This window comes from Coturnix japonica, chromosome 1, assembly GCF_054131305.1.
Source record: "Coturnix japonica strain WE chromosome 1, WE-NBRP24, whole genome shotgun sequence".
NCBI classification, from domain to species: Eukaryota; Metazoa; Chordata; class Aves; order Galliformes; family Phasianidae; genus Coturnix; species Coturnix japonica.
The window spans coordinates 157,303,878-157,327,777 of NC_140663.1; the positions used below are offsets into that span (position 1 = coordinate 157,303,878).

The 23,900-nt window shown below is 39.7% G+C and overlaps 1 protein-coding gene across 4 annotated transcripts in view; it reads left to right on the forward strand.

Moving 5' to 3' along the window:
- DCLK1 (doublecortin like kinase 1) overlaps window positions 1-23,900 on the forward strand; it is a 228,275-nt gene that overhangs the window by 96,831 nt on the left and 107,544 nt on the right. For all 4 annotated transcript variants that reach the window (XM_015851967.3, XM_085555165.1, XM_085555157.1 and 1 more), the window contains exon 4: window positions 17,942-18,041. In XM_015851967.3, the coding sequence (XP_015707453.2) occupies window positions 17,942-18,041 (100 nt within the window). The remainder of the gene's footprint in view (window positions 1-17,941; window positions 18,042-23,900) is intronic.

Genomic DNA, 23,900 nt, shown 5'->3' on the forward strand with positions numbered 1-23,900 from the left:
GACAACGAACTGTTTAAACTTCATTTAAAACCAATATTAACTTCCCTGAATATTCATGGCACTTTTTGAGCTAACACTCAGACAGCAGACAGCTCTTTTTCAAGGGTGCTTTCATTTTGAGGCAGCCAGCTACACAGCTCAGTGAGCTAGACAGTTTTTGCCCAGGGACTGTTTTAACATGTACTCTGGTTAGTAGCTTTATGTTCTTTTAAGCCTTCAAGTTCGTTGGTTCAAGTTCGTTGGTTCATCCTTTTAGATGATTTCTATGACAAGCTACTGCTCCAAAGTAGACTTGGGTAAGTCAGTCTTAATCTGTTACACATTGGAAGAAAATGTGATTATTAGATAAATCAAAACGAATGCATATATATGTTGCTGTTTAACATACTTTGAAAAGAATAACTATGCAGAGTGCACTTAAACTATGATGCACTTTATATGCACTTTAGTGCTCTGCAAGCATAGATGCAAAGCTCTCTCTCTTTTTTTTTTTTTCCAGAATTTTTCATAAGCAATGTAAAGGATTTCATGTCACAGTTACTGCAGTATCTCATAAGATGGCAAAGCAGCTTGTATTTTTACTGAGGCATTACCTGCACTTGCTGAAAGCAATTAATGACGCTTTCAAAGTGATGAAGTCAGTCTGAATAATAGGAGCCTAGCTTATCCCCTGTCACATGCCTAATGTTTGTGAGTATTGTTCAAGGGCTCCTTGAAGAGTTCCAGGACTAGGACTGCCTCATAATTGCTTCCATCCCCATGCAAGTGTGTCACCATCTGTGGACTGCATAGTTCATTCCTCGCTGCTTTCGCCTGACCTGATAAATATGTATATATTTCTTTCTAATTCTGCACAAAGGATCCACCTTCAACTGTCATCATGTCCACAGTTTTATCTTTAGTTGCCAAGTGGTTAAAATGTTTACCTTTTTCCCTCTTTTGAACTGTCAGCACAGTTCTTTCATTTTCTGGTTTAAGAAGAAAAAAAGTCACTGCAAAACAACAAGAATGAGAAATAATGCAAGCGAAGGAGAGAGGTTTGAACAATGACCTTTCACTGAAGAGAATGACCGGTTTGGACAAACATTCTGCTCTTTGGTTTTGTTTTCTTTTTCGTGTATATATAAGCAGGTTCAATGTGCAGTGTAAGGTCTTTAGATTTGTTGATACTCATATGTATTTAATGTGTAAAGAAACATATATGAGCCTTAGTTGCCTGAGTTGTTCTTTTGGAACCAAATGCTTAATTTCTGAAGGTCACCCTTTATGCTGAAGAAAAGCATCAATGGGTAAAAAGGAAATTCAGAAACACAGCAGGACATTATGACAGCTGATACTGCTTTTGGTGCAAATTTCCTTTCCCAGCATGGTTTTCTGTTGTTATATCTTGCTCTCTGACATGTGTAACTATCAGCTTCCTGCATTACAAATGCAATAAGCTCTTGTATGTTTTTTTTTTAGCCCGACTTCTTTAATATTTCTTTATCACATCATTTTCCAAAAGATATAGGACCTCAGAGGCAAAAGCTTTTGAGCAGAGTATTGAGTTTGAGTTCCTAATAGGTAGTGGAATCATATCGCAGATGATACAAGTCAAGAGGGAAAAAATTGTAAAGCTGTGCAAAGATAGCCAGTACTGAAGGATTTGCTGAACTTCCTGGGCCTCCAGTTCAACAGGACTTTATTTGGAGCTATTGTGCTTGGGCCCATGCTGCCTGTTGCTTGTTATTTCTTTTTTTTGGTAATAGTTTCTTTTTGAGCCAGGTCTTCAGATATATGCTGAACTGTGTACTGTGTGCATGTGCATCAGATGGATACGGTTGGCACAACTGTTGCATGAAAGCAATGTGCTTCAAGAGGGGTACATCTGCATAAGGATATCAGTTTGTTATATCTTATTATGTCAAGAAGAACCAAAGCACTTCCAGATTTCTTTGACATTTATTACATCTCCACGTTTTTCCTCCCAGCTGTGAGTACAGCTTAAAATAAGTCACCCTAAAGGTGCACAGATAAGGATGAACTTTCGACTAATTAAACGTGAATGCACCAACCACTGTTTGCTTGTGGAATGTATAAGTATGTAGCTCTCAGGTCAATAGTGAATGCAGGAGGATTGTGTGATAGCCAAATATTTGCCTTTACATTTCTTTAGACCACAAATAGATTGTAGAGTATGTTGATACCAATACCAACATCAATAATAATTTAAAAAATTCAGAATGTCTGTTCTTAATAAAAATATTTCACGGTTTACAGCTGAAATTATGTGTCTTAAAGAAGATCTTCATGCAAAATAGGAGGCTTTCTGAAGAAGTTGTTTTTTGTGTCACTGTGCTAAAACTTTCTGATGTGCTTGAAGAACCTCTTCTTGATCCTCTAACTCCTACTGCTATGTTCATTTATTCCTTGTTTTGCTGACTTAGTTTTGTTTTAAACTTCAACTGACTCGGCAAGTTTTTGTTCAGCTACCTCTTGGCAAGTTTCTTTTTAATTCTCCAGGCTTTGAGTCGTCATTTGTGGCTTTTATCCTTCCAAAACTCTCCTTCAAGTGTCAGTCTGATTTTTTATTCAGTGTTTCTTTGATGCCAGCTATAGTCCTGATAGCTCATGGATTTCTATGCTGCTGATTTTTTTTTACTTGCTAAATTTTGTACTCTTCCAGAACTTGCCATACTGTAAGACTCGTAGAATTAGCAATAGCCCGTGTTTCAGTAAGAAGCACTTACATGATCATTTTCAACATGCTCCAGAACTTTAACTGTGATGACCAGCCTGTCTCGGTAGTAAATGACCATATGGAGAGGTAACTGAGACCTAAATTTCTTAAAATTTCAGATGTTGTGTTTTTTAAGATATATTCATTCTCCTATAGATTCGTTACCTTTGAAATTCTGTCTTAAGGAATGAGAGCCCAGGGATAATGACGGTGTGCCCCGGTGGTGCAGTGGTAGGAATGCCTCTTTGCAACACCAGGGCCCGGGTTCGAATCCCTCCTGTGGCGCAAGTGGTAGAAGTGCTGCTACAAAGGAGTCTCGAATCCTGGGGGTTGGACTTGATGATCTCTAAGGTCTCTTCCAACCCACACAAGACTATGATACTATGATGCTATGATGATGACTTTGCAATTAAAAGAATCATTCCACTGGGTTCCGCTTATGGATTGTGTACGTAGGCCATCTTCATGCTGCTTAATGATTTTTCTGAAGGATGCAGTCTCTTCTATGGAAATGCCTTAATTTATAGCGTTTCTCAATGAGGCAAATTCTCTGATTAATTCCCTAAGAAATGCTCTTGAGGAAGTATATCATTTGAGCTGTGGCTTTATGAGATATATACTTAATATAGTAATATTTAATTTACATAGTCTCTGTCCATCTTGTTAACATCTGTTGTAGTAATGGCAACTATTGCCAAATAGTTAAAGAGTGATGGTGATGAGATAATGTGCATCTGAATTCCTGTTTAGTGTGCACGTTAGATTTATTGTCCATAGTCTGCATTTGGAAGAAAGAGAAGCTCTCAATTTTCACTTTTCTTCAGCATAAAGAACATTAATAGTTGAATCATATGATCTGGTTATTGAAAGGATTACTATTATTGTTCAGCCCAACTGACCCTCCGGAATTTGAGAAAGGTGCTTAGCCCTTCAAGGTTTTACATTTTCTGCTGTTTTATTGCCCTTATCGTTACATGAAATGCTACATTATCAGCATACTTGTGTTGGTTTTGTACTGGTTCCAGATGCAGTGTGCAGTGACTTGTTGAAACCTTGACATCTGTTTTCTCTTTTCTTCCTTTTTTTTTAGAACTCAACCATGTCGCTCTTTTTCAGAGCCTTAACGTAGCATGTGTATCTAACCAAAAGGCATCAGACATCTCAGTTATGGTCCAGACAGTATGCGATGGACTGATGTCCTGCACACTTTATTAATGATCGTGCTTGAAAGAAGTGCAGTTCACAGCATTATCAGCAGAGTCCACCATTAGTCAAGAAGCTAACGTTAGAACATTGGGCTGGACATTAAGGTGATGCCTGCGTCGTAGCACAGGGATTCTGGAATTAAAACATTTTCAAAGGAGGAAAAATAAATCTTCCATCTCAAGACGAATGTCCGTATGTTATTGCACAGTCCGTCTGCTACTTGACTCACTAATTGAAATCTGGTTTGCTGCAGGCACCAGACATGATAGATTTGATTGAGATATTAGTAGCTTTTACGTGTTCCATGTTTCTCTCTGCTTCTGCAGGGCTCTCTCTCTTTCTTTCACAAGAACAATAAAACCAAAAATATTGCCCCATTTGACAAAGGCAGACTGGGAGGCAGATTGCTCTGAATCCAAAGATCAGTCAAAACTGAAGTAGGTCTTTGGATTTCGGGTGGCTTTCCAGAAGCTGCCTCCATGAATGCCAACAGGTGGACTTGACATGATAGTTTCTAACTGATTCTTTGATAGTAGTAAAAAGATTGTAACTCCAACCTTTGCATGCATCAGTTGGTGATGTATATGATAAAATAGCTGTTACAGAGGGATTTGCAGTATCTAAAATGAAACTGCAAATAGAAGATTTCCATCTGGACTTGGGTCCAGAGCAATCCCCAGAAAAGTGGTGTCTCCCAGTCTCCAACAGAGGACATGTGGTCTCCCTGCTTCTTGCAAAGCGATTGCAGCTTGCTGCCACAGTTCCCAGCTGGGAAGATAGAGAGAGCATCTGGCCAGCCAGGCAGAGCAGGAACCAGCTTAGAGAATCCTGCTGAGCGCTTCACAAAAATAAGCAGACCTCTGTTATACAGAAGATCGTACAGTGGACCTTGGTAGAGAAAAAAAAACATATCACTTCTGCTCTAAATGTTAATTCAAGAGGTCATACTTGCTGCACAGTATGTATTTGATAGATCTCCTAGTTGAAAATGGCATTAACAGTATTGCACACTGTAAGCTGAAATGATTAGAGAACCTTTGGCTAGAAGTTTCTATTGAGTTCAAGGAGAAATTCCAGTTTTTGAACAAAATTGGCCACAAGCACCTTATTTTGAAATTTATGAATAAAATCCAAGTTTGAAATATTTGAGAAAAAAAAATACATTAGAACTGCTTCATAAATTTCAGATCCACTAATTGCTTTATGAGGAAATGAGCCTATGGAAAGCATTCATTGAATATAATGAGAGTGACTGAGTACAATTTCTTCTAGCGCTGGGGAAGCTTACCCTGAAAACTATTTTTACCTGTATGTCAAAAAGAAATGTGAAAACCTGTAATTATAATTCCTAGAAATCGGCACCTGACTGAATTTTTCTTTTGAATGAATTCATTTCACTTCACTTGCCTTTGCCCCCTCATAACCCAATGTGAGCAACTTTCACGATAGGATTTTTATTTTATTTTATTTAGAAGCTTTGTATGCAGACGTGGGAATCTCATTCAGTGCTCTGCTATTGTTTGCAAGCGTAGCAAAGCTGTGGATTTTCAGTTTTGCACGTATCTGGCATGGTATTCTAAAGAGTAGCACTCTACAGTCTAATGAAGAGTAGCATTTTCACTTCTAACATGGTTAAGCGATGACCGAGATGCTGCTTGGCTTTTCTACTGTATGACCTTCAAATTGTAGGCTCCTCATAAGAGGTTTTATCATACAAAGCTTATGAGGGCCCCAGGCTTTCAAGTCTCAGTACATGGGGAGGATGAATGTACCGACAAGTGCTTGAGATAGTCTGAGAGACAGCTCTGAAACTCTTAATTCCTGAGTATTTAACAAGTTAATTCAGTAATCATCATGAATAAAGTTAATAGCTCACAGGGGCGATATTGCACTTATATGTTTCAGGAAAAGACAGCTTTTACATTTATGTAGATTGTTCCTCTTATGTATAGGCATCCTGAAATTCACTTTTCGACAGTTATGTGTGTCATACTTATATGTTTTTCCTGGTAAGAACTTGTATTGTGTGTGTTCCTGGGTTATTTACATGGTCTTATGAGCTATTCTAGTTCTTCTGACAAGGCTTTTTCAAACACTTGAGTCAAACACAGTTCTGTTTGTTGTTTTTTTTTTTAAGCAATCACAAAACAGAATAGTGCTAACTTTCTGATTATTGGAAGTGTGCAATTTACCCATAAAATAGTTACTATGGGTTTGGGCAAAAATGCATGAAGGCTGCCTGAGGCTTACAGAGCGCGATGTCCCGCACTGCGTGTGTCTGACCACTAAATGGTAGTGTTGTGTTGCTGCTGAAAGAGAGAAGTGTATGAATATGGAAGGGATAAAGAAAAAAGAAAACAACCAACCCGCCAACAAAACTTTATCCAGATATAGGTCACCTCAGCCACTGAAGTTTCAACTGCTTTTCCATTGGCCCGTTAATTGCACCCTTTGTTGTTAAGTCAGATTTTGATGCTTGTATTTAAAAAACAGTTTGATGCTAATTTATTTGAAATAAGTGTGAATAGTTTTTCCCTCCTTGTGACTTTTGGAGCTGTGTTGTGCTATCTGAAATTTCAGGCACACACATGTTGATTAATTTTGTGGTTATGGGGTTAACGGGATGGTATCTTGTGCCAATGAGCAGGATTCAGTTTCCTTTATTGCTAGAAAAGACTATGATTGATGTAGCCAAGTGATGAGTTATTTAGGACAAACGCTTAGTTGATGCATGAGCACGACTGTCTGGACTCTGGGACTGTGATGTTACCTCCCATTTAGTTATGATGTAGAAATTGCTTATTTAACAGGGAAGAGGAGCGTTTGGGAGTGTGTTTGTGACACATAGATGGACACATCCTGCTTCCTAATCCAGCTGGACTTCCAAGTACTCAGGATATGTCTTCCCATTTCTTCCCCAGTGCAATTGTTAAGAAATTGCTGCAGTCCTTGAACTATTCCTAAGTGTGTTTTTTGCCTGGATAATCTGTCTACTAATCCAGCTTTACTGTTTTTCTAACAAATAAAAAAGAAATATTAGATTTTAATTAAAATGTTAAATATTAATCATTAAAATATAATAGTAATAACATTTTCAGTAATATAGTTGGAGAATTATAGTATCACTGGTGTTGGAAAGGACCTTTCAAGGTCATTTAATCCAACTCCCCATCAGTGACCAGGCAACTTAATGTGGGAATTCATTAATGAAAGCAATGGTAATAAATAACTCAGTCAACTTTTCACCAGCTGTACTGATTATGCTGCTGTACTCAGAGACAAATTTTGTGGTTATGGCTAAGATGTCTGCGAAATTAGAATGTAGAGGAGCTGGGGAGTTCTGTTAGCTTGAACCTGCAGTGTACTCCAGTTTTGCAAGGGCAAAAGCTCGTGCTTCCTTGATCTGCAATTGTTAGAAAGCCAGTTGAAGCTAGTAAATGTGTTTGTTCACTTCTGATATTGTTCACTTCTGATAACTGTAAGATGTGAAATACTCGTGTGAAACACCTACTCTTATGAAATGGTATGAGGCAAGGGCTGGGTAATTGAAGGGAAAGAAGTATGCTGAGCTAAGGTTTCAATAATAGTGCTGAAGTACTTAGGGCTGGTTTTAGATACAGGGTTATGGGGGCAAAATAGTATCCTAAATTTAGGATGTAAAGTGAAAGAGGAACACAGTAGGACTATGGATTTAGGAAGTGGTTATTAGAGTTTTGCAACTGGCTTAGTAGGCTCTGAAGTTGAAAGGAATTTGTTGAAAATTTGTAGACTTTCCTGATGAATTGTGTAACCAAGGACATAAAACACCTTTTACATAGTACAGTAAGCCACTCTAGAAATGAGAGAGTGAAAGACAGAAAGACTTCAGGGAAATGCATTGATTTCTGTCTTCACAAGGTGGTGAATAATTAAATGTGATGCTATTAGACCAGAAAGGAGATTTCCACAAAACATGGTGTGGCTCTGGTAAATTGGAGTTACATTTAGAATGAGGAAAAAGTATTTCAGGAAGAGACACTGGTTACGTTTACAAATGCTATCCTGAGTGGAATGGTGGAGAGATTTGAAAGAGCCATGTAAAGATTATAAAGTTTTTGGCTGTAGAGGGTGCTAAAGAGAGGGAAATGGGAGGAGGATGCCCTAATGCCAAAGAGAACTGTAGCAAGGGTAATGGGATGGAAAGGGTGTGCTCAAAGAGCTCACGTGTAGGGAAGATAAGACATTTTCCTATTTCCCATATAAGCATGTGTCACCTTGCTTGGTGTTAGCTACTTCGTGCCACTGTGCGTTGGTGCAGATGTCAAAGTGCAGTAACATTTGAAGAGGAGTAATTTCTGTGTGTGGATCGAGTCGTGTTCGCACTGTTCTTATTCTGTTTCACATGAAGCATTTGTGGCAGATAGAGTTTGAGCTGTCCTTGTTAGTGGTTCCCACTAAGAAACTTTTACTGAAACTTCGAGTTTCAGTGTTTCTCTACATTGCATAGACCCATGAGTGGGAAATATTCCCTACTGCCCTCAAATTCTGTAACAAATGAACTTGTTTTCCTCTGACAAAGAAACTGCTCATGTCTCACCTTGATCTTTCAGACCCAGGTATTTGCAGTGCATCAGAAATGCCAGCTTCCCCTTTGTTTCTGTTATCTTTCTTTGAATTTAGGAGAATTAATTTAGAAGTTTTTAAATAGTTTCTTCTGCAGAAGCTGGCATCCTGTGGTTTGGACAGGTACCCTCTTGGCTGGGTAAGGAACTGGCTGGAGGGCCAGGCCCAGAGAGTGGTTGTAAATGGAGCTAAATCCAACTGGTGGCCAGTCATGAGTGGTGTTCTCCAGGGGTCGGTGCTGGGGCCTGTCCTCTTTGATATCTTTACTGATGACCTGGATGAGGGCACTGAGTGCACTCTCAGTAAGTTTGCAGATGACACCAAGTTGGCTGGAAGTGTTGATCTGCCTGGGGGTAGCGAAGCCCTACAGAGGAATCTGGACAGTCTGAATAGCTGGGCTGAAGCCAATGGGATGAGGTTCAACAAGACCAAATGCTGGGTCCTGCACTTTGGCCACAGCAAACTCAGGCAGCGCTATAGGCTTGGGGCAGAGTGGCTGGAAGATTGTGTAGAGGAAATGGATCTGGGAGTACTGATTAATGCTCAGCTGAACATGAGCCAGCAGTGTGCCCAGGTGGCCCATGCCATCCTGTCTTGCATCAGAGACAGTGTTTCCAGCAGGAACAGGGCAGTGATTGTCCCCCGTACTCAGCTTTGGTGAGGCCGCACCTCCAGTACTGTGTCCAGTTTTGGGCCCATCACTGCAAGAAAGACATCGAGGCTGTGGAGCATGTGCAAAGGAGGGCAACAAAGCTGGTGAGAGGTCTGGAGCACAGGCCTTATGAGGAGAGGCTGAGGGAGATGGGATTGTTCAGTCTGGAGGAGTCTTAGGGGAAACCTTATTGCTCTCTATAACTACCTGAAGGGAGGTTGTATCGAGCTGGGGGTTGGCCTCTTCTCTAGTGTAACTGGTGATAGGACTAGAGGGAATGGCTTTAAGCTGCGCCATAAGAGGTTCAGGCTGGATGTTAGGAAATACAGCTTCTCTGAAAGAGTGGTCAGGCAGTGGAATGGGCTGCCCAGGGAGGTGGTGGAGTCACTGACTATGGAGGTGTTGAAGGAACATTTGGACGTTGTGTTGAAGGACATGGTTTAGTGAGAACTATTGGTGATGGGTGGATGGTTGGACTGGATGATCTTGTAGGTCTTTTCCATCTTTAGTGATTCTGTGATTCTGTGAAGTATGTTCATCAAGGAGAAGGTTACGACACAACTACAAAACCTGGATTCTTAATTTAAGTAGTTTTTCTTTTACACTGCATCATTTAGTGTCATGTGGGAGAACAAAACAGAAGATACTAAGATTAGGGCCTAAAGCATAATTTTACTGACCAATGCAGTAATACCTATTTTAACTGAGGAAAATAAATAGCTTTGTTCCTATTAATTTATTTGCCAGATCTGAATGAAATTCCTGAATGGTGCGAAATAGATGCTGATGCATATAGAAATTGCAGAATAAATTGATAGTATGTTTTGAAGAATGAAAAAGGATTTAGAGCAGCCTTTCTGTTTGAGACATAAGGAATAAACAGAAGAGTGATCAGCTCTGAGCAGGTGCTGATACACAGTCACAGGAGGGAAGGCTTCCCTGGGCCTGGGGATGCTGGTTTGCTTTCCTCAGCTCCTGGGCAGTAGCAGGCTGGTGAGTTATTGCTGCTGAGTTTGAGTATGAAAACGTTTCTAACTGCTGGTTATGGCACTGTCATGTATTCACCTGGTGGGGAGGAGTGGAACGGGCTATTTCAGGAGCCATTTCTCTGTTATGTGCCTCACAAGCCGGTTGTAAAGGCAGTGTTGCTGTGTAACTTCAGCCAGCTTGAACCCCTATGGTAACATCTCCTCTTCATTTACAGAGGGCACTCTTGTAATGAGAATCTCATGATAAAATGCTCTTCTTCACTGAAAAGCTCTCACAGCTTGATGATGCAGTTGTCACCATGGAGATTTCATTCCAGTGAAAAAGAATGAATTCAGTGCTATTCAGCTTCAGAAACGTGTAGCAGATACCTCCCAGTGCTGCTGGCTAAACCACCACCTGAGGAGAGAGCTTGGATCAGAAGCTAGAATAGGAAGTACACCTATGCTGATGAAAAATTATGCTTTTGTAGATGGCCGGATCGCAAGAAGTGTTGTGTGCATAATGGCAGATAAATGTAAAAGGGTGTGAATAACAGCCTCAGAGCCTGAGCCAGCCATTCAGAAGGAAAATAGATTTGCCTTAAATTAAGAGAAAATGTTAAGTGTAAAGCCCTGTGGATTTCCGTTGAGGCCCAATACTTTCACCTTAGAAATGAGATTTATTTTTTTTTCTGCAGTCACATAGTCCACAAAGGATAGAGAAGGCTGAAGTGCCTCCAACGTATGCATATTAGGGGGAAAAAAAAAAAAAAAAAAAAAAAAAAAGATTGATATCAAATGTATCTATTAACAACCAGTATTTTTCTTTCTTCCTCCTGAAAGCCTTATTGTTATGTTTGGACTGCTAGTTTTGAGGTAATGGCCTAAAAAGCTATTACACCAATGCTGAATGACAAATCTCCTATTTTTCTGAAACCACTGAATCCTTCTGAATGACTAATGCTTACCTTACTGGTCCTTCTGCAGCATCGGCTGCTAAAGGAAGATCTGCACAGTAAAGAATGCATTACAAAACTGAAAAAAGCATTCAGAAATGTACTCTGAAAAGTAACTCAGTACTGTCCAGGAGAGAATTGTAATATTAAAGAAGGTTGTTTGTTCCTGTAATTTTGTTAGGATTATGAATTTAAACAAAACTATTCTGCCTTTTCCTGTGCAGTAAATTTGTGTGAATTTATAAGCTCAGGAAAATCCATACCTGTCACAGGGCATCACATTGACTGCCAGAGGTGAATGAGAGTGAAATAAGTTCAGGATCTAATCTGAGATGTTCCCCCAAGAAGCAACTGACAATCTGTGAGGAAATTGATAGAATAATAAATGAAATAATAAAATACTTCAGGGGTGGTGATAGTTGGAAAATATAATTTGGTTAAGGAGTAAGATAGGGGGAAAACATATACAATTAAATCTTAAGCAGGAGCTTTGCATTAATGAAAAACAAACAAACAAACAGAAAACAAAACTTCAAAGTAGAACAGAATTATAGTGAGTTTCTTGTGAAATAAAGGGTCTTGCTTAAGATTTAAGCATTGTATCTGAGGGAACCAAAAGTAGCAGGGAAATGAACAAAAACTATCACCCCAAAGCCCGTGTAATAAAACTTATAAAACTATGCACCAAATCAATGAGTCAGAGTCCTGAAATGGTGAGTCATTCAAACACTGAGGTTTTTCCAAGGTTATATATTTTTTAATGTCTTCATCATTGGAAGGGAAATACTGAAAAACCAAACTGTATATGAGATTGCTTCAGGTACACTGAAGTGCATTAAGATCTCTGTAGAACTTCCCAGCTGACTTTAAACAGTGAGGGTGCTTGCCTCTGCATCTTTGGGTTCCCCCACATGGGGGTTTCTTTCCACATGAGCTTTTTTCTCTGTCACCCTCTGAGCACGTCTTGCCACCCACATCTCATCTTATGTTCACTTTTTTCCTTTCTGCCTCAAGTTTTCCTTTTGCCATCCTTCACTCATTTCTTTCCAGAAAATTCCTGTACCCCTTTATTGAGTTCTCCTTATATCATTCTGCATCTTTTTGTTGTTGTTCTCTTCATTTCTTTGTCCTTAATTTTCTTTCCAACCCTCTACCAACTATATTGCCTCGGGGCACTCCAGCTTGAGATTTTCTCATTGCTCATGCAAAATAGCTTTCAGAGTCTAATTAAGTTGTTATTAAAAGTAGACAAACACACAGAACAGCCCCCCCCTTGCCCTCCCAAAATGCAGCATATGAAAATGGTAATAAAAGCATTAGAGTTACTAACGGTGGTGGTATGCTATTGCTCGTGCTGTGAGCTATTCATGAATGCAGAGGAACTTTTGAGTATCAGATTCTTTTTATATATATTTTTCAATCAATGTAAATTTGGTACATGGTCAACTGTATAACAATAGGAAAGTATTCAAACGGCTGCGACTGAAAGGTCAAATGCAAAGAGTTTTCTCCTGTTTTTTTTTTTTTTTTGTGCATGTGTATTTTAAAACATGAATTCAAAAGGTCCCTGGCTTTGCAATATCCAATATTCAGCAGTTCTAAGAAGTGATTTCATCTGTAGCTTTCATATCATGCTTCTAGAAAACAAGTAGAATGTCTGAACTACAAAATCATGTTGGGTTCTTTCCATGTTTCCCTGCTGAAAGGGCATATAGAATTCATAAGTTTTTAGCTGTTTCTTAGGACAAGACAGATGATGATTTCAGAGAGGGATCCAGGCTTCAGCCTGTAAAACTTTCTCAGGTAACCGCAGTCATTAAAATTTCTTCTGCCTCCTTCCTGTTTTGCAGCTGGTATGTACAGCTCAGCTAGTCTTTTTGATATGACTTGTGTATTGCCCAGTGCCTGTTTTAGTGAACAGTATTCTTTGTGGCTGCTGTCTTCTATCTTGTCACTTGAGGGACTGTAGTACCTGAGACTTCTTGTATTTTACTGTTACCAATGCTTTTCGCTATAGAAATGCCAGCAGGTTGTTTGTGTACAAATGTCACTACACAGCACTAGTTGTGTGAGGGAAACATTTGGTTTTCAGTGTCATTTTACTGAAGTTGTATGTTTGCCTGCTCCTGCACTTTGTTTTCCCTACTGTGAGAATCATCTTGCTGGAATATGGAAGAAAAAAAAAATACTCTTTATGTGAAAGGAGAAGGATCGTGTGACTTGGAAACAACAGAAATGTTTGGGGAGGATTTGTAATATACTTTTTAAAACATTGACTCGTATGAAAGCTAATCATGTGCAACAGAGCACACTGACCTCTAGAGCACTGTCACAGTTCAAAATAGGTGATGCAAATCCTTGATCTTCTTAACTGTAACTTCTGAGGAGCTGTGATTTTCAGAAGTGAAAACAGGTAATAAAATGCAGGTTCTGCTGCTTACTTTGATGGCTGAGTGTGAATAGAAAGTACTTGCAGATTTTTGGTGAAAAAGCCTGCAGGTGCGTGTGTGTATTTGTTTGGTATCTTTTGGAAAAGCCCTGCAGTGTAACCTGCGAGGAGCTGTAGAGCGGAGCAAGCTGAGGATGTTGTGACAAAAAGGATGGAAAACACCGCAGATGAGGTGGCAGATGGTTATATACGGGAATTATAATTTCCAAATGAATAAAATCTGTTGAGGCAAGAAGAATGGTAAACTTTAAAAAGTAAAGTTTGAGTGCATTCTGAGAAAGAGAGATGTGGGCAAGAATGCCAGGGGGGGCCTCCGTGAATCAACAAGGAGCTCCTGGACTTATTTTGGTGCAAAAAGAAATTCTGTAGGTAGTGAAAGCAGGAATGGGGAACCTGGGAGGAATGCAAAAAAGTTGTCTGAGCATCAGGTTAGGAAAGCTAAAACCCCAATAGAATCATATCTAGCCAGGCGCATAAGGGGGAAGAAGAAGAAATTCCACAGGTATATCAATTACAAAAGGGAGGTTAGGGAAGATGTGGGCACTCTCTGGAAGGAAACTGGAGACCTGGTCATGAGGGATATGGAGAAAGCTGAGATGCTCAATGATTTATCTGTGTCGTTGCAAGGGCTCTAGTCACACCACCCAATTAGCAGAAAGCAAAGGTAAGAACTGGGAGAAGGAAATTTTACCCTCTCTAAGTGAAGATCAGGTTTGAGACCATCTAAAGAAACTGAAGGTATACGAATTTATGGGACCCAACAAAATCCATCCATGTGTTCTGAGGGAACTGGCAGAAATTGCCAAGCTGCTGTTCATCAAATTTGAAAGATCATGACTGTCTGGTATAGTTCCCACTGACTGAAAAAGGGGAAATGTAACCCCTGTTTTCAAGAAGGGGAGAAAAGATTTGGGTAACTGCAGGCCAGTCAGTCTCACCTTTTTGCCTGGCATGATCATGGAGTAAATCCTCCTGAAGTCACTACTAAGACATGTGGAAAATAAAGATGAGGTGACTGGCGGTACCAGCATGGCTTCAGCAAGAGCAAATCATGCCTGACAAACCTAGTGGCCAACTGGTGTAGAAGCAACGATGTCACCTACCTGAACTTGACACTGTCCCACGTGACATCCTAGTTGCCAAATTGGAGAAGAATGAATGTGGTGGATGAATCACTCACTGGATAAGGAATTGACTGGATGGTCGCACTCAGATTAGCAGTCAGCAACACAATGTCCGGTGATGATTACTGTTCCTTAGAGATTGGTGCTGGGTCCCATGCTCTTTCACATCTTTGTAGGTAGCATGGACAGGGATTGAGTGCACCCTCAGCAAGTTTTCAGATGACACAGAGCTGAGTGGTACAGTTGACACTCTAGAGTGAAAGGATGCCACCCAGAGGGAGTTGGACAGGCTTGAATGGTGGGCCCATGCCAGCCTCACTGGTCAAGTGCAAGGATTTGCGCCTGGAGTGGGGCAGTCACAACCACAGATAGAGTCTGGGTAGAGAATGGCTTGAGAGCTGCCCTTAGGAGAAGGATTGGGGGGTGTTGGCTGATGAAAGATTCAACATGAGCTGGCAACGTGCACTGGCAGCCCAGAAGGCCAACTGTATCCTGGGTTGCATCAAGAGAAGCATGACCAGCAGGTTCACGGAGGTCATTCTGCTCCTCTGCTCTGCTCTTGTGAGACCCCACCTGGAGTATTACGTCTGTTTCTGGGGACCCCAACAGAAGAAGGACATGGAGTTGTTAGAATGGGTGCAGAGGAGTGCCACAAAGATGATGAAAAGGCTGGGGCACCTCCCTTGTGAGGACAGGCAGAGAGAGGTGGGACTCCTCAGCCTGGAGAAGAGGGAGGCCTTATAGTGTCCTACTAGTACCTGTAGGGGGCTGGGGAGGGACTTTTTATAAGGGCATATAGTGGAAGGACAAGGGGAAATGGCTTTAAACTGGAAAAGGATAGATTTAGATTAGGTATTAGGATAAAAATCTTTACTGTGAGGATGGTGAGACACCAGAACAGGTTGCCCAGAGAGGTTGTGGATGCCCTCTCCATGGAAGCATTCAAGGCCAGGCTATATGGGTCTTTGAGCAATCTGGTCTAGTGGGAGGTGTTCCTGCATATAGCGGGGGGGGATTGGAACTGGATGATTTTAAGGGTCTCTTCCAACCAAAACCATTCTATTATTTAATAAAACAAACAAGTATATTTAAGTACAAATTATTTTTCTGCTAATTTTATTTTCTTAGTTGCATATGAATTGCAGTGATTTAAGTGTAGATGCTTTAAATGTTAACTTAGTTGAACCTGTGTAGATTTCAGTACATCCATTTAATGGCTTGTTTTGACTTGAGTAAAACCCTCTGAACAGAGTATTTTTTTTTAATATATCTGTGTAATTTCTGATCCTAGTAGGAATTTAATTTTAATTCATGCTAAAATAGCGTTGTGAAATGAGTTGCTTATTGTTTGTTCAGTTCTAGTGCTCTGCTTAGTGTAAAAACAAATGTAAAGGTCCTCGCTCCCTAGAATAGTGTCAAACTTGGGATGCAAACAGGAACTCGTAGGATTTTTGTTGTCATTTTGAAAATTAGTGGCTTTGTGCATGTGGGAGAGGTGGTGATTTCAGAGGAACTTGACTGAAGGGAAAAGATGTTTGAAACTTGGTGGGTGTATGGGGTGGGAAGACAGGCAGGATATGTCTTGTGGACAAAAAAAAAAATGAAGATGGGAACTGAGTGTATAAAAAGGTTGCTGATGCTGATACAGTAATAGAACAAAATCTGAGTAGGAACATGGGAAAAAGATCCATGAAATATTTACATATTTGATGTTGGTGTTCAGATGCCATATGGTGCGTATAGAAGAATGTTGATAGGGACAGGGCTGTGGTGGACCTGCATCTAAAATGATGTGCATTGCTTAAGGACAGAGCAATTTTGAGAATGCTTTCCTCTCTCTTCTGGTATTTGTTTCAGATAGTTCTGCTCTTGATTTTCTCATTTTTTCTATTTCTCTATTTCTCTACCAGGGAAATAGTTTTAATGGCAAGTCCTACTCTTCTAGCAAGTCACGGCATGCATTACTATTTTTCTTTGTTTAGATTTTCCTAGCATTCCAACTCATAGCTGCTGTAGATACCAGAGCCTTCTGGCATATGTCTGGGAAGCATGATATGAATTTTATAGCCCCTCCATTACCCGTAGCTGCAGGTCGGGAAGTGGTGTGTGTTTTGTTTTCGTGCTGAAGTCTGGAGAAGCCTGTCTGGCCTCATTAGTTAATTCTTTCACTTCTGTTTTTGCAGGCTTCAAATACTGACTTTGCTTTCAGTGAGGGGGGTGAAGTGCTTCAGCTGGACTGTTCTCAGCTATTTTGACAATTTTGTAAATGCTTTACATGTTAATTTCCTGTCTCTATGCTCTTGACGTGAAACTGTGAAATTTATCTGTTCAACCATTAGTGTACTATTTAATTGCAAAACATTATAACATCACATCCAAGTAAGCAAACCTTTCAAAATTTTCTTGTAAATGTGAAAGAGGAACAGTATGTAATACTGTTTACAAAGTATATTTGTTTTTGTTTTGTTCTGCTTTTTAAAGTAGACAGATATTTAATTTATATTTTAAATATTTCAAAACTATCAGTAAGTCTGTAGTCAGATTAGTGGAAAACTACTGATTGTTCTTTTAAGAACATCAGTAAAAATAGTCATATAACTAAAAATGTTTGGCTTTAAACAGTGCTTTGCAAAGTATTGCAACAAAATCTCCTGCATGAACATAAAACTGCACCAACCTAAACCTGATTGTTCTCTTTTGGGAACAGAAAGAGTTGATACTTTTACTCAGTTCCAGCTCACCTGATTGTTCAGATTGGTGCCCATGAAGAAAAATTACGCTGACTGTTGACAGAAATGAGGAATGTTTGATGGAGACTCAGTTCACCCGTATGAGTCTCATTCCTTGTCAGTGAGATTTTGCAGAAATAATTACATATTGCATCTAAAACCATTACCTATATTCATGGCTGTCAACGAGTAGAAATGTGGTCGCAAAAGCAAATTGATTATCCACTAACAACTGAATGGGGCCTTATGCGTAATCAGATGGCATTTACCTCATACCCCATCAATGCATCATGTAATAAATGTGACGTTAGGGCTTTTTGTCTTATCTCTCTCTTCCTGCATGTCCATAAAAGTGTTTCTTACTTGTAACAGATGGTCAGAGCACAGCTTTAAAATTTATCTGGAGATGAAGCCCTGTTGATTCCATTAAAAGTGACGAGTTTTCATGCAGATGGAGACAAGGAGGGATTTATTGTTTTTACAACTCTGATGATGAGATATGTCATACAATGCCTTCCTTTCCTTTTTGCTTACAGGTGATGTGCCTTCAGGATTTCTTTGGCGATGATGACATTTTTATTGCATGTGGACCGGAAAAGTTCCGTTACCAGGATGATTTCTTGCTGGATGAAAGTGGTAAGAAGATGTATCTTAGAAACGTTTACAACTAGAGTAAAAGAGAGCTTTTCATATCCAACTAACTAAGTCAAAATTGAATTGCCTATTTTTATTTCAGAAAGGTAATATCTTTTTCTTTGAATTCCAAATAATGAAAATAAGAGGTAACTGAAAGCAACTTTAAAGCTACCAAAGCTGCTCATGCAACATAAAGGAAATACTAATTCCTACACTAACTCCTGTTTCACAAAGTCTTTCTCACTGTTTTTGTCTTTGTATTTACTGTACTTTGTCACAGTTGTTCAACCTCACAGTCCTAATAATTGAGATATAAATGGTGCTTCACAGATAGTGTATGAAAGATAAATGTAATTAGCAAAAGTAGATGAAGTCATCTGAGAAAATTCTGGGAATTCTGTGTTTTCTCAGAGACTGGCTGTAAGAATGATTTATTTGATATCCATAATCCTTTAAGTAAAATACACTTTATTTGTAGCTTTGTTATAGACACTACTCATAAGTTATGAAGTTAAGAAAAGAAAATCTAAACATTGTGTGTTTGAAAACAAACAGCTGCCATTTAACTTGAATTTATTTTGTATATAGAACAAGACTCAGTAAAGGTTTTAATTTTCCTGTTCTTTCTCAGGCTTGAGTATGTCTGTAGTGCTTTGTTACCAAATTCTCTCATATTTTTTTCAAAATATCAAAGGCTTCAAAGTAAAGTTGACTTGAAGAATCAGAAAACAAATCATTACAACAGTAGCTACTTCATAGCCATCCTGCCTGGAGGTGGACGGTTTGGCTGCATTCAGACAAATGTTCCGTTAACTTGAGTAGGAACAAAAGAAGCCGGCTTGTGCACATTTCATGTTTGAGCATACAGTGCCTGAAAAAACAGGTATCTTTGCTACTGAACAAGGGAAGGGCTTTTTATATCAGTCATAGGCAGAAGCAAACACACGTTTGCTCTTTAAAATAAGGAAATTGCTGTGATTTCCTCTAATGTAAGATGTACAAATGAAAAAGTAGAAATGGAAGGATAACAACAGCTATCTTTAGGACAGGAATTAGAAATGTAAGGGGGCCGTACTTATACATCAGGGGAGTTTTCTAGGTAGGAATGCGGCCAGCACTGCAGTCTTTGCCTTACAGCAGTGGAGAACAGTGTAGCAGCCTACATCCTCTGGATTCAGTTGTGTCTCTTGCCTGAAAGATGGCACTTGTGACTGCCTAGTGTCCCCTCACTGCATCCTGTGGCAGCTTTTTCCAGAGGTGACTCAAGAAGTACTGATAACAGATTTGTCTAAATTGAGTAACTTGTTCTTTTTTGGAGGTATATTGTCAAAGCACAGTCATATCCTGACTCTGCTTAGTCTTTGTTTGTTTGACATATCATTATTTCTTTCAGTAAGTAGTATCTTTCTCGGGAAAATTTCTGCTTAAACTCATATTATGCTGAGTTGAAAGAAAAAAAGAAGAGCTGAAAGTATTGACTGGAAATAAAACTTCAGCAACATGTTCTGGTGTTTGCTGTTCTAGTGAATATCGACTGTTTTGACCACTGGAACTAAGAGAAGAAAGTGAGACTCCAGACTGTTTCAAATTTCTTTGCAAAGTGTACGTCATCATTGCTCTGTGTTTTTGGGAAATTTTGGAATCAAGACAGTTTGTTTAGGTTGCTTACCATTAATAGCTGGCATATAAACTAGTAAGTATCCATTCATATAGTAAGTATCCTATATCTTCCCTGATATAGGAGCAAGATTTGGAGAGAGAGTAAAAAAGCAACCAAATTTTATCTTGTTCTGCTTAGCAAATGAGGATTGTGTGATCACGGTGCACGTCTTTATGTTCCTCACAGTTAACCTGAGAACATCAAAATTATTATTAAGTGCTGTTTGACTGTAAAACAGGGAAGGAAGGAACTTTCTGCTTCTCTGACAAGCTCTAGTTTCCATATCTGCTTCCCTCCAAAGTTTACTAGTTTCAGCTGCGTGATAACAATAACAATTGTGTTGTTGCAGCTTAAGAAGTAAGGAAAAGCAAAATTTGAAAGTGATAAAGAAAGGGGCGGACAATAAATGAAAAACAAACAAACAAACAAACAAAAAAAACCCAAAAACAACAACAACAACAACAAAATAACACCAAAAAAAGGTGTTCTGGGCTCTTGGAACAGAGGGAGTTATTTTCATGCGGGAAGAATGCCCTATTTCTATAGTTTAGGTTCGAAACTCTTGATATTAGTAACAAAGTTTTTTGAGATTGGAAAATCAATCTGCCTACACTGGGATTAATCTTAGTTAAAACTAAGTAACTGAGACTGAGAGAAGCAGCTGAGCCTGTCCCAATAGGTTCCTTGCTTGGTAGAAAACATGTAGGCCTATTGACACAGTAGGCGGTAAATGTTTGATTGATTCAGTTGAAGGTAAGAGTTTAAAACAGTTTGAATGAATTATGCTTCAGAAATGTCTGGTTTGCTTTTGTAAATGGTATCTGCATGCCTGGAATGATTCTTATTACCTGAATTGTATTTCTTAAAAGTTGTTGAACCAGCTTTTAGAATGGAATGAATTCTACTCCAACAGGAAGGAAAACAACTACGAACTCATCAGTCTGCACCATTCTTAGGTATCTTTCTATATCCTGCTTCCAGCACCTACTAGAAGTGATAGAATCAGAAATTCAGAACTAGTCTAGAAGTGAATCAGTCATCCTGTCTAGTGTATATTAACATTACCTTTTCTCTTCTGACAGATACTTGTCAATTGTGCCCCTTGAAAGCTTCTGATAATGGGGATTCTGTAACCTCCACAGAATTTCTGTTCCAGTATAGAACTCTCCTAGTTTGCTTTTTCTCCAGCTATCTCATCAGATATTCCCGTGCTCTAAAAGAAGCCCATTGCTGCTTCTCTTATCTGCTGTGAACATGGGAAACAGATGATTGCTTTTTTCTTAGGAAATGTCTGTGGACTGTTATAAGCACCATCAATTCTTTCTTCTTTAAGTCGAACAATTAGTTCAGCCTTTCATTGGTTTGACTGCAGACTCAAACCTGTCCTTGAAAGAGAGAGTGCTCTTTCTTTATATCATCTCTCTTCTCTGTTTTATGTTTCTGTAAGAAGAGGCATTGCATATCCCTTTGGCAGACAGTTAAGAAAAGTTAATTAGAGATCTATCAAAGAGCAAAGTAAGCAGTTAGCACTATATATTGCAGTTTATCCTGTCTTTCTTGATGTACAGATGGTTTTCATATTAAACACACTACTTATCACACGATATACAGAATCAATAGACACCACCTCTGTCATAATTCCTAGCAGTCATCTCCACTTCTAACCTAATTGATAGATAGGATGGCCTCACACACTTCCATGAAGAGAAGTACAGATAGGACATGAAAATGCGTGAGAATGACCACACCAGTGAGGAGTAAATATTCCCTTTTTTGTCAAACACCAGTGATGATTTTCTTTTCATAGGAAGGTTTTGTGGGAAATGTAAGCACAGAAGAATTTTATTAATGAAGCACACCATTACATCAGGCAGACTGTAAGGGAAAAAATTCCATGGTGTAGAATGTGGCAGTGACTGCTTCAGGCATTGTTAGCTTGCAGCTCTGGACACTTTCCCAGAAATATTAGGTTTTCTTTAACTGGTGGTGGTTCAGCTTTCTAAGAAGAAAAGAAGTCAGAGGATGCTTTTCTATAACCCTCAGCTTCATGCTGGCAGAGATTAGGATTTAAGAACCATACTCAAGCAAGTATTTGCAGTCAGCTATTATTTAGGCACCTAAGTACGATCTGGCAATGTAAGTAACCCAAGAGATTGCCCCTAAATGAAAACATCTTGGTTTATACAGAGATCTCTTTCATAGCACTGTAAAATGCAATAGTTTTTGGCAATATCAAAATTAAATTTCAAAAATGCTTTATTTTTATGTTTAGATAATATTGGCTGTGTGCTTTGTGCGACTCAAGATTGCAGTTTATCTCCTAAGTGTCACAGAATTCATCACATTGAAGATGCATCATGCAAAAAAGCTTCAATCTAGACTGACCAAAGCCAGTATCTGCCTCCAAGCAGAACGTCACCAACATAAAATGACTGGATGTAGAAACAGCTTCAGATCACTTGTCAAGAGCACATGTTATGGCTATGGAAACAATGACGAAAATGACTCTTTTCTAGGGGAAAATTAAGACTGGAATCTTTGAAACCTAATTTCACTTTGACTTTGCTGGCCTGTGTTCATCCTCAGTTCAGCATATCGGTGCCAGCAGTTTTACTGCATTCTCTTGCCAGCAGCAGACAGCTTGCCAGGAAAATCTGAGTCCTGTGATGTCCACACACGTGTGTGTGCTGGGAGGCATGCACACGCATCTCATTCAGTAACTGCGGTTAGGGTCAGGAGTATCATGTTTATCCCTGTTAATAACTGTCAGGTTTCTGTAACCTTCATTACTCCGTCCTTCCTAAAAGGGGGAGAAAGGGGAAATTGGTTGTAGGATTTATAGGACAAAGACTGATGTGTTAAGCAGCTTTTGGCTGGACTTAGGAGAGGAGAGTATGCTGGCTGACTTACTCTGCCCTCATCAAAAACTCGTGCTTTGGCAATTGGAAAATAATGGTGGGTTCTAGGGACTTTGAGATACAACTTTGCTTTCAACATAGGCATAAATATAAAGTGTTCCAGCACAGTGTGATATTTTCAAATGTCATCAACTGCTGGGCCTTAGAGACATATTCTATGTATGAGGCAGAAACAAAGGCAGGAAGGGACTAGTCCTCTGGTTGTATATTCCATCTATGCTAATTGTTCAGAGCGGGCAGAGCAAAAGCAGCTTGCTTTCCTGTGGATCTGCATCCAATGCCTCCTTTACTCTCCTACTTCAAGATCTCCAGTGTCATCCCCCTGCTATCATCACGTCTTAGCCACCTGCACAGTACCCTCAGCTCCTTCCCGCTTTGTTTGCCCCTGCTTTTCTTCATCCCCTCACCCTTCTCACTGTAAGGACATTAGTGGAGCACCCCTTTAATCCAACAGGCTGATAGTTGTGAAATTTTAACAAAACTGATAGAACTCTGCTGTCACTGAGATCATCGCTACCTGTGTTGAACTCACAGAATCACAGAATCACGGAATCATAGAATGTCCTGGGTTGAAAAAGACCACAATGATCATCCAGTTTCAACCCTCCTGCTATGTGCAGGGTCACCAACCACCAGACCAGGCTGCCCAGAGCCACATCCAGCCTGGCCTTGAATGCCTCCAGGGATGGGGCATCCACAACCTCCTTGGGCAACCTGTTCCAGTGTGTCATCACCCTCTGAGTGAAAAACGTTCTCCTAATATTTAACTGCACCACTCAGCTTGGTATCATCTGCAAACTTGCTGAGGGTGCACTCGATCCCATTGTCTGTGTCATTGATAAAGATGTGAAGAGCACCAGTCCCAGGACCAACCCCTGAATGACACTGCTTGTGACTGGCCTCCACCCTGACACAGAACCTTTGATCACAACCCTGACTGACTAGAAAGTGTCTGATGTTCCTGAGTTGGTTGTGAAGAAATGCCAGTCACTGTGCAGACAGGCAGTAATTACAATAGGCTTGTTAGCTAGGGGGACTACGCTAGAATACACATCTCCTGTATGCATTTTCCCAGTGAGTGGCTCGGATCTGGTTGTGGGAAGTGCATGGCCATATGGTAGTATGAGCCTGACTTGTTTGTTTCTCTTGGGTTAAAATTACCTGCAGTTGTAGCGTTCCCTTAAAAACAGAATGCCAATGTGCAGTTAAATACCGAGAACCAGCTGTTAGCATAATCATGAGGTAGTTGTTAGTGTCACGTAGGGTTCCGCTAAAGAAAAT